Source organism: Fringilla coelebs (genome assembly GCF_963513975.1).
Source record: "Fringilla coelebs genome assembly, chromosome: 3".
Taxonomy (NCBI): Eukaryota; Metazoa; Chordata; class Aves; order Passeriformes; family Fringillidae; genus Fringilla; species Fringilla coelebs.
In genome coordinates, this window is record NC_140030.1 from 41,777,144 (window position 1) to 41,797,051 (window position 19,908).

The window sequence follows — 19,908 nt, forward strand, 5'->3', positions numbered from 1 at the left end:
TTCAAAAGAAGGAAGAAGACACAAGACAAAAGAATTCTTAGAACATTTTGCTAAAGAAACAAGAGAAAAGAATTCTTAGAACGTTTTTCTATAAGAATAAAGTTTTAAACTAAAGTATGAAAAAATATGCAGCAGACTAGTACTAAAATTAAATACACAAAAAAAGAGAAAAGACAAGGATCATTTTTAGCTAGTTCAGTAATTCCATTCTTTTTACCTGAAACTTGATTTAAATTACATAAACTCCTCTAATAGTCTAAGTACATGCTGAAGTACTGCAAAAATGATGCCTTGGTGAATAGAATTAAGAAGCTACAATAAATAAATGTGGGTGATTTTTTACAGCTGTTCTGCAATTAACACTAATAATGCATTATGATTTTTAGTTCTCTGCTACCAGAAGTACAATGGTATGCCAATATCCAACTTATTTTCCCAAGTGAAAACAGCACATTCTGATCTTTGGAAAACTGGAGATGTGAATATAAGCTCAACAGTAATATTATTATATAATTGGATTTTGTCTTTTGATCCATTGTACAAAGTGATACAGAGTACTCTAGTGCAGCATCCAGACCTGCCACATTGTGTTACACTCTATAGGAAGATGCTGGAATACAAAATTTGAAGAAAGCTGTCTTCATTTAGGTGATACCTACTTACCCCTAACATAGGATAGAGAAAAGAAGCATGGTCAAAATAGAGACATAACAAGGACTGATTGTTTGTGAATAGCTAGGTAACATCTGACTTAAAACAGGTTCAAAAATACTAAATTTTACTTACTCGAGGATACTCGAGCTTCTGCACTTAAAACTATTTGGAATTATTTCCAATTTTATATATATACACACATATGCATCTTCACTCGTGTGCTGACAGAAATCTCATTTGATCTTGTTACCTATATCATAAGGAAAATTTAAGAAATTGGTTAAGTAAAGCTCTCATGCTAATCTTCCTTGGCCCATGATTTTCCCAAGAGAAAAAGACCATATTATGTGACAAAGGAATGGCACAAGTGCATACTGTGAACATTATTTAAAGTAACCAACATATCCATAGTATATTTTATTGTCACATTTTCGAGTGTGAGCTTGATTTATAAGGAAAGACATTACATTTACACAGATGTATCCTGACTGGCAGCTAGAAGATAATCAAACTTACATTTATATTTAGAAAACTAATGAAGGTGAGGAAACATGCTTTAAAAAAGAGGGAAAAAACCTAAAAAAAACCAAAACCAAACCTAATTTATAAGTAGTTTTTCAGCTCATACAAAAACGTAACGTAGATTCAGAAACAGAATCGGAGAAGTACTTGCTAGAATTACTGCTCTGAAAAGTTTATCTTTGTAAGTGATTCCATTATAAACTCCTATTTTAAGGAATTTATTGGCAACCTCTAAACATATGTATTTTGGTCTCAGTTTTATGGAATATAATTTAAACTTCCAAATGCTTGGGTGTTTTTTTTTTTACTCTTAGATATAAAAGGTCTATGACAATATTCCAGTTAAAAGACACTTACAGCCATATGTTACTAGTTAAAAGTTTTAAAAACAAATATGACATGTGTTTTCAAAATTCATGTTATAGACTGAAAGGGAAAAAAAAAATTTCTGCCAGTTCACTCTGTTTTATGGATGTAAAAATAAACTTTTAAGACAAACTTTTCAGAAGAAATGCTCCAGATTTTCAGGGCAGGCTGGCAGCCTCTGCTAAACCTCAGAGCAGGCTTTGTAGAGATCTTAAAAACTGGCGAACATGGTACAAAGGAAGATGACACCACTTTTCAGGCAAGATTAAAATACATTTGCTACATGATACTGTCACTCACAGACATCATGTTTACAAATAAACTCCTTGTCTTCACATACTGTACAACATCTCCCCATAAACTGCATGTGTGGTGCCATCAAACTGCATGTGGCAGTGCCATCAAACTGCATCCAGCATTTTAGAGCCAACCCTGCAGTGCAGCTCTTTCCCTTCGGGGCCTTCCCATGCCTCCCTTTCCAAGGGCTGGTGGCTGTCAGGGAGGAAAGGCAGGAGGCAGAGCCCTCTGCCAGCCCTGAGCCACAGGGCACAGAGTCAGAGCCACAGCCTCCAGGCAGCAGCTGTCCCTGCCTGGGGAAAGGGGGTCCCCTCTTGGGCACTGGGGGCACTCACTGTCCTGACCCTCCTCTCCAGCTCAGGTTATAGGAAAATGCTCCAGTCACTTTTAAATTCCCCATCCACTCTTCACCCTCTGGAAAAGGATGGAAACAGATGCAAATAATAGAGAGCATTATCCAAGGAAAAAGACCTGCTCAGTATCTTCAAAAATAAATAGAAACCTTTAAAAAATTTTTATTCGATTAGTGTTTAATGAACTTTTGGAGATAACAGATATACATTAAAAAAAATAAAAGGTATGAATTCAAAGTGTAACATTAACCCAATTAACTGGGTAAGAGCAAAACAGTGAGGCTGGGCTACTCTGGGCTCTGTCTCTACATTTAAGACTCAACAGAACAAACACTGGAAATTTCCAGCTGGACAAGAGTAGTTAAAGAGAGAAAGTTGTAAAATCCATTAACATGCAATTATGCAAATCTGTTATGTTTTAAACATTAATTTGTAACCATCCTTCATGATTTAAAATGGGCCCATTTCCACCAGGAGACCCACAAACATATTTTATAAGAACATACAAGTTAAAAGTTCTTGCAATTCTTAGTCCTCATGTTAGTGATCAGAGAAATTAATTATTAATAAATCTTTTATTATGTTAATATGCAATATATTAATTGTATTCTCAAACTTCTAACTTTAAATAGACAAGCGTTTGATTTTTGCTTTTAAACAGCCATGTATGATAAACACCACAAATTTTACAATTACAGACATCATAAAAAGCACAACCTAGGGCAATGAAACAGTTGAGTGATCACTTAAAAACACCCTAAAGGGTTTAGATTTCACAAGTTCACCTCTTACTTAAAACATCCAAACTACAAACTGCTGATGACATTCCTGATGACCAGGGGTCAGGAGTCTGGAAGACCTTTGCCACTGCTCACAGAGCAATAGGAGGTCAGCAATATTAGCTACCAGTAGCAAAGAGTGACCTGGCAGATCTGGGAACTTCTAAACTACAAAGTTAAATTACAGACCTCTGCCTCAGCATGGAGTTGATGAAAGAATAAGCAAGCATGCTAGCATACAGGAGGGGGAGGATTATTATAAAGTAACAATGGTTGGACATGGGAAAGAAGTTCTTAGGACTTCTAGACTAACTTGAAAGTTGGTGTTCCTTTTTTTTCCTCTAGCTTCCTAAGCACATTAGAGAGAGACGCTGAGTTTCAGTGTAGGGGAAGATACAGTAATAGATAATACAATCACTGTAATTTTCTTACTAAATGTTAAAAAATATCCTTATAGAACCATTCTTTTTTGGGAAATTTTCCTATTTAAGTTACATACTTTACTAAAACATAACAACAAGGAATGAATTCATGATTTTAATTCCTACCTCTCATATTCCCTATTTCATAAAGGTTATGATCACAGTCATAATTCAGTCCTACTTCTTCTGGCCAGTCTTAATAAAACCAGTTCTAAAAATAGATTTTCCCTGAATGTATAGGTACTTTCATAGTATTAAGCCTGTACAACTTTGATAGATGTGGCTTTAGTTTGCTCTTAGGTTTTTAAGTTAAATTATTGCTTATAAGTATTCCTGTAATACTTGCACAGTTTATGAAAAAATAAATGCGGAAGAAGACTAAATTAGGACAAAAATAAGAGCAAACATCTGGTACTGAATACACATTATTCACCTAGAATAAGATACTCTGACCACAGCAAATAAATGTAAATGGAATGGTACAAATTCCATTTATAAAGTGAATTTTCATAATGTGAGAGAATTACTGCACTTTATTGCTGTAAATGGTATATTAGAGTTTTTGCCTCTCCAAAATGTCTGATTTTTCTGATTATTTCTCATGAGAATGCTTCAAACCTGCACATTTTGAATGTGTTATCATGCTCCATTTTCTTCATCTTAAAACCTAGATGGGGCAGTGACCCACAGCTTACTTTCCCTGTAATCTCAAGTCATGTTATAGAAAAGATTTAAAATTGACTGGTTTTGGCTGTACGGAAACGAATTGTATTGGACTACTACAGCACAGCTTTTCAGTGCAAGAACTCAGCAATCTGCTAACAGGAAACTGGGAAAATCTCTCTGAGTATACATTCAAAAGTCTCATTGTCATGAGAACTCTACTTCAGATCCATTTGGACGTCTGTCCGCATTTTGAAATTGAGCTTGGCTGAATCAGCTGGGCCAACTGCTGACTGAGATGATGATAGCAATAAAAACTGGAATAGAAAATCCTGGCACACAGCTTTCCCTGGGAAAGCAATCAGTCATTTTCCATCTTTGGCTTTGATCCTCCATTGGGATCTTTCAGTGCAGAGCTCAGACCCAGGGAAGAAGTTAACAGATCCCTGCATTAAGTTAATGCCACTCCGCATGGGGACAGGAGTAAGCGCTACTAATTCTTCATGTGAGATGGGGCCCCTACGTACTGTATATGTTAATGGCAAGCTGTAAAAGCTCTGTGTGCTGAAAACCAGATTTCAAACCTGCTGACCTGTGGCAGGTCCCCTAGTGGGGAGCCACAAACGCACACTGCTGCATTTTTGTACTGGATTAAATTCCGGATCTAGACTACTATGTGACCAGAGACAAAGGGGAATAAAAAGTTCACAGGCGTGAATACCTGTCATCATGTGGTGAAATGAGTAGCAGCCTGTGTTCAAGAGAGGCTCAAGCCCAGAATAACAGAAGAACAATACAAACTGGCAGAAATATATGGGAAACTTGGAAGGTGCCTACATGCACAATGTCTTTTCAGCAAGCCAATGCTACTGGTCTCACTCTGAGCACTTTTAAATGAAAATAGTTTAATATAATAATAAAAACCCACAACTCTAAGAGGAAATGACAGCTGTTGCAAGTAAATTTCAATAAGGGTAGTTCCCTGCTGATAAAAACTGGCACATCTCCATTCATTTCAGTGTAACTATGTGAATTAACATTGCCTGAAAATCTAACCCAATGTTTTGAACAACTCAAGAGCTGCAAGGAAATTCGTAGAAGGAAAACACTGGTAATTACAAGGGTGAGAAAGAAGGGTAATTATTGAAGAAACAAAAAAGTCAGGAAAGGGAAAATATGTGAAGTCTATTATACAAATAGACAACTTGTGATTTTTTTGGGATGCTTGATTTGCGTTCTATCAACATTTCTGTTACAAATGACAACAGGTCTGATACCAAGAATAACATGGGAAAAATGCCCTTGTACCACAGTGGACCTTAACAGGACATGCCATTACCAAAATAGGATGTACCATGCATTACTAAGGCAAATCTAATCCTTTTTCAATGGCAAGTGGTAATTCTTCTTGGTGATTGTCACTGCACACAAATTTGTGAAAACACTGTAAACTCAGTGTTCCTACAGAGACATGTACCATGTCTTGCCTACATGTAAATAAAGACAGTCATCTAAAATACACTGTAAGATCTGCATATATAAAAAAAAAAGTGGAATGATAACTGATGATTAAGAGAGTTGAAGATATTTTGCCTCTGGCATAAAGTTTTAAGAACTTCTTTTAAAAGACAAAGAAAACCGAGATTTTCAGGACCAGATGTCTAGGAAGATCCCATTTGGATTTGAGCTACTTAAATTTGCAATCATGTATTTATACATCTAACAGAGCTTCTGTTTCCCCTAGAATCTGAAAATTAACTAGCTTTGTAGCATCTTCCTTGATCTGCCACCCGTGCCCCGAGGATTAGAGACTCCACCTGAGCTTGTTTTACAAGCATAACAGAAAAAATTAATCTCTGCTGGCAGCGATCCCACTGGGATACTGATGAATAATGATATCCCTCTCTTGCTGCCCTCTCAGTCCACTAGAAAAGCCACTCTAACCCAGCAACGTGGAAACCGCTGAAACCATTCCAGCTGTGGATTAGCAGGCAGTCAAGCATCCATCTGTTCTGTGTGAATCAAGAGAAAGCAAACATGCATTCTTACAGCTAAAGAAGTATTAAAAATTAGCATCTTATATGACTGCATAGAGTAAATTAAGACAATCATATAGAAAAGAAAAAATAATCTATTATCTACATATCATGTTGTTTATAGATGCTTGATGCCTGAAGCAAATGATAAACCAATTGAAATTAATCACCTTAACCTACAAAATACTGTGCATTCAATGATTTAATATGTTTAAGATAAAATTTCCTAATACTGTGTGCATCAGTTGCACCTAAAAATCTTTTGTCAAGAGACATGTATGCACCCATTTTGTAAGCAAGCATGGTGACATCCTGCCAGGAGAAACATTTAAGAGGCCTGTTGTGAGAGGAATTTTAGCTATTTTCTCACCCTATAAGGTGAGAGGAATAGACTTGAGATAGTTTCTGTCTCTGAAAACAAGTAGTTTGAGTAATCTCTGCTGGCTTGCTACTCTTTTCCACTGGATGACAGAAAGGAAAGGAGGTGGAAGTGGAAACTGGAATGTGGGCAACCCAATCAAATTGGTGATGTCTGCTTTGCTTCTTCCATGGAAAGAGGACGATGGCCTACTATAAATGAAGGAAAACCGAATTTGAGCACTACTCCAGTAAAAAGTACTTATAAAAGTGCATACATTGACAATTTTCCCATACATCAATTCTAATACTTTGCTTGATGCCTGTTTTACGTTTATTAAGTTGCAGAGGTGAAGAAAATGTGCAACCATTTGTTCTCTAGAAGCAACCTTTCTACAGTAAAATAAATTTCCAAATATATATACAACCTTTTTCAAACGCTTTCAAATTTTTTCAAATTCTAAGGCCTTTTTGTAGCAAAAATCCCTCTGCAATTTCTTCTAACTTTACAGGTAGCCTCCCTAAGTAGCTGTGAAATAAAACATCATGTAAATATTAGGCAATAGGAGAGGCCTATTTCTTAAATATTTCTAAATAGGAGAGGTAGATTTCTTAAAAGTTCATCTCTGATAATACATAACATCAACATTGAAAGTAAAATTCAATTTCTGAAGCTAGACAGACCCCCATCAGGAACAAAAATAAAAAGAAAATGAGACAAAGAAAGAATCTAAATGCAAATAGGAAAATACAAGTGTCAGATACTTCATTAATGACTGATCAGTAATCCTCTTATGTTCTTTTTTTTTTCTTTAACTACTATGCTAAAGGAACAATATATGCTGGATATCAATCTTCTACGATGTAATCATTTCAGCCAAACCAATCCTTATCCTGAAATTTCTGTTCAAATCAGAGAACAAGCTACAATGTCATCCTATTTCTTAAGTTTTACAAGCAATATTTTCTATGCTGACAGAGAAAAGTATTTTTGTGCCTTTGAACAGCAGTCTGTATGGCCCAGTTGGTGTCTAAGTGAATTGCATTTCATGAAAACAAAGTAATCAATATGACTGTTAACTGTTACAACTTGTAGTACAATTGTATAAATCTATCAAAGGCAAAGGCATTGTCTAGAAGCCAGTTTTGACAAAAGAACTGCAGCGTGCAGAAGGACTGAATTTGCTTATCCTGCTTCAATTACAAAATGAGAGGAATAAAGCAGGTAGAACTTGAACTGACTTGCTAAAAACAGAGTTTGTAAAACTTCCTGCTGGAGCATTTGGGACATGAGAACATACGGCCATTGGTCAAAGCAGCCTTATAGATTATACCAAAGCAGCTTTACCATAATAAAGATGCTCTTGGGAACTTTGGTTCATGTTCCAACAAACACAAACAGTATTTCAACAAATATATTGTCTATTTGAAAATATGACTGCTGAAAAAAGCCATTCCATTTCCTGTATGAACACTTTGCATGCATACAACTCTGCATAATTTGAAACCTTGCATGACGGTGGCTATGATTCTAACTGTCAAGCAGTAAGTAAAACCTGATTGTGCTAAAAAAGACAAACAAATGAGTGGTCCATGGGTGAACTGCAGTCAGCTAAACCAAGCTTGCTAGCACTGAACTTGCTCCTACCATAGGAAAACACTGATTTGCCACAGATGGCAGCCAATGTTCACCTTCACCAGATCAGGACACTATTTCTGTCTGCCTGGCTCTCAGAATACTTTCCATTGATATACATGAGTGCTTTGCTGCTATAACTGCATCCTGGTAAAGGAATTTATTTCCTCATTTTTCAGACAGAAATGGTTACTAAAGCAGGTGTTTGAAATGGGGATATAGCCCGAGGCTACTGCTTTCTACTACCACAGCTATATACACTTTCAAAAGTTTCTCCCTTGGATGCTGCACTGCAATCACAGCAAATATAACAAAAAACCTGAAAAAAACCCCTATTATATCCAAGACAACAGTTCTTGTTTTATGAGTTTTGTCGTGGCAAATGTTTTTCAGAAATGTTTAGCTGCAACTTTAAAATAGGGTTTAAATAGGTTTTAATTTAGCTTTTGTGAGTATTGCTTCAGTTTGGTGCGGTTGGTTTTTTTCTCCTTTGTTTTTTTCTTTTTTGGTGTTTTGTTTTTTTTTTTTTTTTAACAGGCATATGATGATAGAAATTAAATAAGATTGGATGTGGAAAAAAGGAGACCTGTAAATTGGAGGTTAGAAATTCACGTATACTGGAGACGGAAAGGATTTGTATTTTCTGACTGTAATTCTTTCTTATTGATGCTGTAAAAATGGAAGACTTATGCCATGTTGAGTTAGCTGTCACTGGTGGGCATTGCTACCTTGATTTAATAATGGACTATGCTTTCCTGGAAAGGAAGCCAGCATATTTGCCTTCAAACTAAAGCTCAAACAATCATTGGAAAAAGAAGACCAGGAAACAGTTGTGTCATGATGTTAGAAAAAAAAAGACTAAATTCAAGTACTACAGCAATATTAAAAACTGCTCCATCTACTGGAACTAGAGAAAAATCAAGACTAATTAAATGTGTGAGTATCCATATAAGTACTTCTTCTGCTAAGTACAAGATTTTTTTGAATACAGATGATGAAATTTGGATGCTATTGAAATGCACTTTAGTATTTTGTTTTATTTTCATGAACCCCTACATAATTTTAAAATTTAAACTATCAAACATGCTGCGACACCATCTAGATGATTCAAATGGGAACTGAAGCATAAATGCTTTAACATCTTAAACTCCAGAGAATATGGACTATACAAAAATTAATTCAGTTATCCAGGAAATGTCTGTGTTTAGGATGAACTTTATGTATTGAACGGATTTATTGTAAAGAAAAGATTTAATTGTAAGAGGCAACAGTTTTCTTCTGTAAAAAATATACCAAAATATTTCATATATTACTAAAAAATGAATAATGGCTAAGGCCACAGCACTGATGTTCATATTGTTGTGTGTACCATAGATGTGAAATAACACATGGAAATTCTTTAAAGGCTAGCATGTAATTAATTGCTTTCCATCTGACATAAATATTACATTATAAAACACTTCAGTTATTGACACTGAAATGCCATATTCAAAAAGAATGACTTAATGAATATAGTTTTGCTGTGCTTTTATGCCTGGAAGAAAATTATAGTAGCGCCTTTACTTTCTTCTAAATTAAATGCAAATCTAATTTTACACTAACTGTAAACACTGACTGACTTAGAAAGAGCGATCTGATTTTTTTCTGAAATGACTAAAGAACAGAGACACTGTTTAAGATATTATCTTAAAAATTACTAAAAGCAATGTTTCTGCTATGACATGCAGGGAAAATACTAAATAAGACAGATCACATCAGCTTCTTTTTTTGATAGTATTTTTGTGAGGCATTAATTCCTCCTTCCCTGGTGTTTAACTGGAGACCTGTTGAAAAGATGGTTTATCACTGACTCAAAAACCTTTGCGGCCCCTTCATGGGAGACCAAATCAGCAACAGAATCCCCATTGAGAAATAAAATTATTTTAGATTGTGAGTGTAAATACTCTCAAAGAATTGCATATTTCCCTGGTTGGAACAGAAATTGCCAACAATGATGAAGAGGAAATAAAGCTACAGTTAACTGAGTTATCTAGGTTCTCATAGTACAAATACCTACCAGGTAATGAAAGACAGATAAGGCATTAATAACTCTACTCATTTGCTATCTATGGATCGTGAATGGAGGGTGCCTGTTTCATGAACTTCCTCCTTCTACCTTCCAAGTCTGTGACTCCAACAATGACAGATTTTCTGCTGAGCTCCAAATTACTTAGTCTAATACAAGCCAGTGTCACCATATCTATTTTCAGAAAGAAATAAAGGCAAGAGGCATGTGGACACCAAATTTGTGTGTCCATGTTTGTATCACAGAAAGTCAGACACGGATGCCCCACTATAAAAAAATACCATGTTCTTTCTCTGAGCTCCCTTTTCTAAGGAAAAAAAACCCTCTTTCTTATTAACAGTTTACATGAAAGACAATAGGCACATGAAAACCAATCAGTTCTCTTTTATAGGCAGAATAAAAAAAAAAAAGAAATCAGAGACAATATGGAGCTAAAACAAAGGATGAAAGATGGGAATGATGTTCTCCCCTTCACTGTCTGGTATAGACAGGTATGAGAAATTTTTTGCTCTGTAAATATTAACCAGATAACAAGATAAGCTAAAAATCACCAAAAATCATGAAACTAGTGGATCTAGATGTCACAACCCTGATCAATTTCTTTCCTCAAGGTACAAAAACCTGCTATTTGATTTTAAAAACATTTGTGCAGAAAAAGACAAGAATTACCCTAAAGTATCTATCATTGTTTTTTACCTAGACCTCTTTTTTAATCTCTGCACCTAACTATCAGAATTAAAGGAAACAGTCTTTAGGCACCTCAGGGAAATCCAGCCTGTCAGTAATAATTCATGAACACTTCCTCATCAATAATACTTAATGCAAGAAGCACCATAACTCAACAGTGATTAAGCTCATTTGGATTACCACTGCCTAAGCACAGTTAGGAAAGGTTTAAAGAAAGCTCTATGAAAAAACATCAAACATTTTCTCTCAGAAAAAAAATACCAGTCTACTAGCACAAGCCAGTGACAAAAATAACTGAATGTGAAGTTCCACCTGCTAACTGCAAACCCAAGATAGCTCAAACATCTCAGGTACAGATTTACTGAGAGGAGCTGGGAAACCACGAGGGGGTTTTTGCCCACCTATCTGAATCACTTATTACTGTATATTTCCAACATTACTGTTGGGCTGTTCCCATGTGCCATGCTCCTGTTCATGTTACGAATACTCAAGCCCTACACCAGAATGGGAAAAAAAATTCATTTGATCTTGTAAAATTCTGGCAGATGATGAAAATGAAAAGGTAAAATAAAACCAGAGAAAAGAACAGATACTGGAGAAGACTATGCGTGATCTTCCACTAAGTGAAAACAAATCCTGCTATTATGTGACTTTTTTGAGAGATCCACCAACACTAGAAACTGATGACTCACAACTACTTTTTCACATGAGTTGTAAAGATTCCTTGGTCATTCACTGGTGATTAACCCTGAATTTTGAACATTTCCATTTAGCATGCAAAAATATCAATCTGAAACTCAACATCCCTTAATAAAACTCAGATTTAACCCCCTTAATACAATACAATCCTAAATTTCTGAATTGTTGAACAAAATCTTGCTTTTTTCCACGGTTTGTTTTAAACAAATTTTGCTACTCTCCAAGTTAATTATAGATTTGGTATTTATATCCCATTTGAAAAATCAAAATCAGGATTTACTTTCATCTAATTGTTCACGTCTGTCTTCCTTATATACATCAGGAACTTGTAAATATCGAAAGGTTTGCAAGCTTGTTAAAACTCCTACTAATAATAAGTGTTACATCTATGAAATCCTGCAATCCACAGTCAAAAATCTGAAACTTTAAAACAGTGATCAGCAAAATAATCACAATTATAATTATTTTTGTAATGGTAACAGGCCTTTTTGTACTATAGCTACAGCTTTCAGTTTCAGCATCATTAAGAGATTCTTCAAATTACTTTTTAAACATCCTTTTCCCTCAGGATTTTCACTTATACCTAATTAGACTACTTACCCCATGCCATGTAATTCCCTATTGCCAAAACCGCTAAATGCTTCAATAAGAAGGAGGAGGGCAGCAGTGGAGTGAGGCAGATGTAATGTCATTGGTTAACAATAGAGGTGTGAAGCAACTGCTGTAATTACAAAACTCATTAATGTGCAGTGTTTATGGGGGAAAAAAACATCCTTGGCAGTAACTGTTGAAATGGCATTTCTTTTCAACACTACATCAGACTGAAAAAAACCTTTCATTTTGCACCTTCAACGAGACAGAATAGTAGTTCCACTAGTAATTATGAGAATCAACATCCACATAAAAAGTAAGCAAGAGCTGTCAGCTCTAATGGCATCCAGCACTAGTAAATCCTTTTCATCTTTAAAACTGATACATATGGCTCATTTTGACCCCTAAGCAATTTTATTTTTAGTCTCATTCCTCTTGAGATTGTAAATGGATAACTTCCAAAACTTTATTATCAGGAAATCAAAAATTTTAAAAAAAGCAAAGCAGGATTAATAAACCTAAAATTTTACAATCTCTACTCAACATTAGGGTCCTAAGTTTCATCTACAATGGAAACATTTGCCAGTTAATTTTGCAATTCATGAATGCACACAGACAAATAGACAAATTCAAACAGGCAGCACTAGGTTCTTCTTCCATCGTTCCTCTCCCATATCCTGCTCATCAGCTAAGGCAGTGTTATGAAATACCATTTCTGCTAATATTCTCAAACTTTCCTTACCAAATTTGTCAGAAAAATAAAATCCTGACATGCCTAGGTGCAGAAAATTTCCACTAGAGACATTTTAAAGAGACAGCAGCTGGTGTAAAGCAGTCTTCTTGAATACTCAACATTGAATTAGTTAACTTCTGTTCACATGTGGGTATTTCTTTTTAAAATTTCAGCATATCTAGGTATTGTGGATGATTACCATCTTGAATTCACCCGAATACACTGAATTTCATTTAGTGTAATTGCAATGTTTTCTGGCAGCAGAACAACAGATACTGCAGGGTCAGTGATAGCAATTCCCCTATTTAGGCTGTCTAACAGTTTCCATTACAAAAGATTATTGTGGCCTTTATTTCTGAGCTGTAACACTCTGAATGTTTGCAGCAGGTGCTTTAAATTTATCAGGAAGAAAAGTCTCTGTACTAGAAAAGTGGTTTTCCTAGTCTCATAAAATGCTGATCAGGTTTTGTTGAGTTGCAAACTGTTGAATTGTGTACTATTTTAACTTCTTGTACTTCTCTCTAGAGAATTTTTGGCAGCATGCCGAAACAATAATTAATACAAGAGTAAGATATATAAACACTGTAAGATAGGACTTCAAATTTTGAAGGTAACATTTAGAAATTAGAATATTACTGAACTTGGGCCACTTGTATTTAATGTAACAGAGACTATAATCATATAGGGGTAGAATAAGTTTTCCTGGATAATATTCAGGCACTTCTTGTTTTGAAATATATTTATAGAAGTAGAATTACACCATGTTGAAAAAGCAAATCTGTAGTTGCAAGTACGTAAGTACTTAAAAAGGAAAATGGAGTAAACCTTGATTCTTTTATGGTGAGAATGTAATACTAACACAGTGCATCATACATGGTGTCTTTGGCCTTGCATTGCACTTCTCTGTTAAACAGCCTCTAGACTAACTGTGGGAGATGCTGTTATTGCAGGTTATGACCTCAAGGACTGGGAGGTGGCTGGGAAAAGGGAAAGCAGGCATTTTAGGAAAATGGTGTTTCCCATATGTTTCCCCTAGTCCTTAAAGCTGTTTGTATCTTCCAGATTGTCCCAGGACAAAGTGATGGTCCTGCTACAGATTTAGTGTAAGCAGTCATTCCTGTGGGATTTTAGTAATATATTCAACTTAGAAAAGACAAATATCAGATTTGTATAGATCCTGCAGATTATAAAGGGATGTAAAACCAAAAAGAAGTGTAATGTTGATGTACTGATAAGATGAAACACTTGAAACACCAAAAATTATTCAGGTATCTTTCTCAAAACAATAAAAAAATTAAATTAGAGATCGAGGAGATCGCTCTTCTTTATTTTGCGTGTTTTTTTCAAATACTTGTGTTTTTAAGAGTAAAAAAAATGTATTTTTAAGAAATATCAGAACTTACTGTCAGAATTAAGAGCAATTCTTCAATATTGCTTTCAGGCTTCAACTGGTCCTTGAACATCCCAATAGTTGGATGCTTCAAATAGTAATAGGAGGCAATACGGCCGTACGTCAGCGGCTCAATGCTGCGATTATCCTGTTGGGAGAAGAAACAAACACACTGAGCTCCCAAGTGCTTCAGTATAACATGCTCCTACATAACTGTGAAACATGTTCAGACTACTTTTAAGGGAGAACACAGAAAACAATTTAGCATTATAATTTAGCCACAAGAGTTTTCAACCTAAGTCTAACAAAGACAAACTCTAACATCTCCCATCAAGGAGTATGCATCTTGCTGTTCGCAGCTCCTAGGAGCGTGTATCTTACTGAATCTTGTAAGGCACAGATTAGTCTTACCTCCCCAACTTCAATACAGTAGGAGCCTTCCAAATCAAACAGGGATTTCTCAACAAGGCTCGAGAGGTACTTATTCATAGTGTCATGGCTCACATCATCCAAGTTATAGTAACTAGATAAAATGAGAGCAGATGCATTACATGAATATTTTTTACAGTCTGAAGCTTTTTAACAACAGTGTCTTCTAGGAAAACTTACAAGGCTTCTACAACATACACGTGAAACAGCAAATATCCACATTAAACAATTAAACACAGTCCTTTATAAAGATTAACAAGAAATCCATGAATCTTAAATGGTTTGTGGGAGTAACCAACATAAGACAAGCAAGTACATTTGAAAGATGGCAACTGATCCATCTATTAATAGAAAGATTGATACAAACAGAACTGGACTGACTCTGTTTTGTTAGTGGGAAAAATTTCCTGCTTTCAAGGTAAACTTTCCTGATAAGAGTGAAAGTGAACAAGCAATGCTAACACAAATAACAGTATTTTAACTTCAAGATGAAGGAAGAACACCCACCCAGGAGTGCAACTGCCCTTACATTCTGCAACTCTGAAAGTAAAACTAGGCATATAGTGACATCTCCTGAAAAAGTAAACTTATACCCATCCAAATGTTGGTGTGTGTTGTTATATTGCTGTGACATTTTATTTTCAAATTTAGAATTGCTAAAAGGAATAGGGTATTTGTTAATGTTCACTGTCAGACAAAATGTTTAGGTAAACAATATCATCATAATGGCTTAGTTCTCTGTATGAAGGAAAAATGCTTATAAAGTAGGCCAAAATATATATTTTTTTTATGTTAGCACGTAAAAAAGACACGGTGACTGAGGTTTCTACTCCTTCACTGTAGAGCTGGAGGGGTATTGTAAGATTTTACTCATATAAACCAAGATGATTTCAGTGAGAACTTTTACTCCAGATAAAAATGCAGTAAGGACTTGTGTCCCTAGATTCAGCAAAGGCACCAGACCAGAAAGCAACAATTAAGTTCTATTAGCAATGAGCATGCTTAGAAAGTTTTAAAATTTTGAATTTAAGCAGAGTAATTAAACCATGCAATTTCAAAGCAGAATTAAAACAAACATAAAATCTGATGATTTACTGAATTGTTAAAAAGCAGAATAAAAAAGGTAGTCATTGCTCATCCAATTCTGTCAAATACTGTGGCAGAAATTGACTACTGAGATTGTGCAATGGTGAAAGATGCTTCTTTGTTCTACCTGCCTTGCTTTACTAAAATTTACTACTGTTATGATGTACTCAGCATTCCCACTTGAAATAACCCCACTGTAACTGAGAGTGGGTTCTTTCAATGCTATTTTGTGCAGGTGAACAACAGGCTGCAAAAGAGCATGCTGAGATTCATTTTAGCCAATTTAACAAAGTTACTGTTGCACCTGAGTTCTTTTTTTTAAACTCCTTTCACTGTCACTGGAAAAAAATGTGCACCTGCAGAATGCTAATCATCTGAAGTATTTTAAATATCTACTTCAGGATGAGGCAAAATGTAATCACTGATTAAAAAAAGAAAACTTTAGATAACCAGTTCAGTTGTGGATGTTGTATTTGGGCAGATAAATTCCATTCTCTGAGTAAAATTCTACATCATTTACTGTAATGCTGCTGTTTGCAAATTTCAAAAGATGGAATCAAATTTTATAAGCTACAAAGATCCTTACATAGCTGCTTAATTTACATAATCTGATTTGCATTATTATTTTCTTAAACAAAGTTTTTACCATACATCTCTTTAAAAAGCAGTAGCATAACTGAAAAAGCCTGATTGCTAAATAGCAGTATTGCAACGCCCAAAGATTTCCCTCTTCCTATTAATTCCAAATTATGGGATTAAGTCTCTGAAGCTTTGAATGTTCACTTATAATTAGGTAAAGTTTGAGTAAACCAGTACTTTCATAATAAAAAGTTTTAAAAAATGTGTTTTGATACCAGCCAGCTCCATGAGACAACAACAAAGCACAGATACATGGCAGTGGAGTAGTCAGCTCTGTGACTTTTTATATGGTTCATGCTGAGATGATATGAAATACTCACAACACACCTATTGTCCAAAACCAAACCAAACAAACAGAAATATTTGTATTGAATTACATGTTTTATGTATTATATATTATCAGCCTCATGCAAAGAAAACTCATTTATTGAAAAATTATTCTAATAGTGTTTTTGATGCAACCTAAATTTCATGAGTGTCCTTTTAAATTAAGTGATACAGTGATAATACAAAATGGTCAAAATTTCTACCCGCCCATTTTATTTGCCTGACATCACCAATCACATTTATTTTCTGGTTATTAGCAGGAATTACTTTGTCAAATTTTGTTTACCTTCTGAAAATAATTGAGCAAATTAGCTAAATAAGTTGTTTAAGGAGGTGAAAAAAAAATTCCATTTTATAATCCTAAACCACTAATGATTCATTATTAGTTCTCTTAAATTGAATAGAATACTTCTCAAATGCTTATAATTAAGGCACTTTGTTGTCATAGTATTCAGACTTCCACCATATAATTTCAGCACCTTTATTTGCAATACCATAACATTCATGATGAATACTGATAAAATGAAAAAAAGGAACATGGACAATACACTGAAATTCTTTCCTGAGAATGTAATTTAAGACACCAATTCAAACAGGTTTGTGCTCTTATTCTCTGCCTAATTTGCAATATTTCACTGCAGTTAACTGAAGTTATCGTCACAGAGGAATTTATAATATCTTTTAAATTTTTTGGTGAATTTTATATTTGCTGCTTTGTAACTTGTAGTTAAAGGAGTGAATATGTAGCTGCCTAGTGGAAATAAAACAATGTAAAGAAAAATCTTAAATGGTTTGTAATCTTGAGTGAAGTGGTACCAGTATGTTTTAACTACCGTCTGTAATGAGGCAGATATAATTTTGAGCACACCCACAGGAGCTTCTTGGTCATTCAGCACATTTTCCCCTAATAAAAATCAAAGCCATTCATCTTGAAAGACTGTTAAAATCATTAGTGAAAACAGAGGTATCATGACATTAGATTTCAATGCTCAGGAACAAATGCAAGTTGAATTCTGCATGTTGGTATGTTCCAAGTATAAAAACTGCATAATACGTGAGTTCCTCTATGAAGCAATATTGCCTAACTATTTAATTACAGATAAAGAATAAAAACAATGCAGTTTCATGCTCACTGCATTGAATCATCTAGTCATTAGTTCCCCTTTGCTATAAACAGACAGCCTACCTTTTTATCAGCACACCATTTCATTTATTTCACAGTGAAGCCCAGTTTCACAATAATTGACTTGTCAGAAGCTCTAATTTATGAGGCTGGGCTCTGTAAGCCTTCTCCTATATTGGACTCAACCTGCACACAAGCAGGGTTGAATATTTACAATGCTGTTAACAGGTGCTGAGTTGTTTAATGATTCTAATAGCCAGAAGCGTACTGAGAAAGCCAGCGGGATCACAATTACAGGCTGTTTGAACACAACAATTACTCGTCCCCTGAGAGGTGTGAAAGTCAAAGGCAGTTTTATCCTAACAGCATCTAGCACATGGGCTAGACAGGCTAACTTCCATTAGTAGTCCATAGGGAAAAAGCAGTAACAAACCCCTAGGTATCATAAAAATTTACAAAGTATGTAACATTTAAACAATCAAAAGCTGAAGGAACTTTTTATTGTCTATTAAATACCATATTTTAAATCCCAAAATCTTGTAGAGCTTAGCAAGAACAACAAACTGTGAAACATGAACTTATTTCTCAAATCTAAGAAGTGTGGAATTTCATCAGCTGAGAGAGACAGAGAGACGTGCAAGAACATAAAATGTAGATGAAGTTACACAAAACATTTAGGATTTAATGTGAATGGTGGCAATCATTTCCTGTTTAGCTTATGTAAACCTGACCTGAGATCTCTCTGGGAAATTTTTCATCAGCCTTGAAATGGTCCTGCTATAACTGTCAATGTTGTGGAGTCATTTGTTACAGCACCATGTTTTTATGTTCAGATTATACGGTGGTAATAGTGACACACATAATGAAAATCGGTGACAAGAGTCAGCCAAAAAATATTAAAGAAGAAACTTGCTAGCCAGTAGGTTTTTTTAAACAAATGCACGAAACAGCAAATCCACAGCATACTCTTGATAGCAAGAAAGTGTGCTTTCTGAGATTTTACAGTTCTGAAAGCAGAATTTTGTTATTAACAAGTATAGGGGAGGATAGATAGTAATTTTTTCTAGGTCCCTTTACTGCAGTCATAATTTATATTTACTTTCATCAGCTTCAGCAGCTGCCATCTCCAAATAGCACCATGGAAATGCTACAGAGTATATGGCACAACTGATGAATCTTCATAGCCAGAGAGAGATATGACCTTAAGTACCAACTCACTTCTGCTGTTAAGGCATTACTGACTGACTCTGGAGTCCATGACTGGCCTGCAAAAAGGCATTACAGAGTGCACAAATGCTGCAGACAGTAATGCCACCTTGTATTTTACCTCTATCATGTTTTCCTGTATCCATATCTTTGCATATGCCAGGTGGGAGAAACAGACACATTGCTATCTTTAATCAGCTTTTAGTATACTGTACATTGTGGTCATTTAAGAGGAACAAAACCAAATTCAATTTCTCTGACATCAGCAAAGTATTTACCCTCACATCGGTGCTTTTGATTTGCAAGACCGTTTATCTCCCAAGATGCATTCATGAGAGATGAGAGGTCATAGCCAAACATAAATTTGCTCACATATTGATAAGATTTTTTTTTCCTATCATATATTCCAACAGATAATTTTTACAGGTAAATCATATCCAAGAGTAGGAAGAAAATGCTGTGAATTTTCTTTCTAGATGGAGAGATGTGGAGTCTCACCTATTCTCACCTAAGATTGTAGCAGACTGGGAAGCAGGAGGCAGTTCAAATACTCAGCAGCCTGGGGCTTTCCTGTCTGACAGACTCAGCAAATCTTTATTTGTCTGAATATTTGATAAAACTATGCTGTGAACTACATTCCTGTACTTTTCACATCTCTAATGACCAAAGAATGTGACCCTAATAATTCTGAAGAACAAACTCTAGTTATTAAATTCCTAGTAATGCCTATAGGTGTCATTTATTAAACATATATACATGCATTTGTATCAGTACATGGATATAGGTCTAAATGTCATCGTAAAAGGAAGAGTCTTTTGGCAAAGTCCTTTGTGAAATATCTGTTTACC

General features: G+C 35.1%; 1 protein-coding gene across 1 annotated transcript in view; it reads right to left on the reverse strand.

The window, feature by feature from the left end:
• Positions 1-19,908, reverse strand: part of ASCC3 (activating signal cointegrator 1 complex subunit 3) — a 251,253-nt gene that overhangs the window by 25,892 nt on the left and 205,453 nt on the right. The window contains exons 35-36 of the mRNA XM_084201554.1: positions 14,662-14,773; positions 14,264-14,398 (exon numbers count right to left, since the gene is read on the reverse strand). Coding sequence (XP_084057680.1) covers positions 14,264-14,398; positions 14,662-14,773 — 247 coding nt within the window. The remainder of the gene's footprint in view (positions 1-14,263; positions 14,399-14,661; positions 14,774-19,908) is intronic.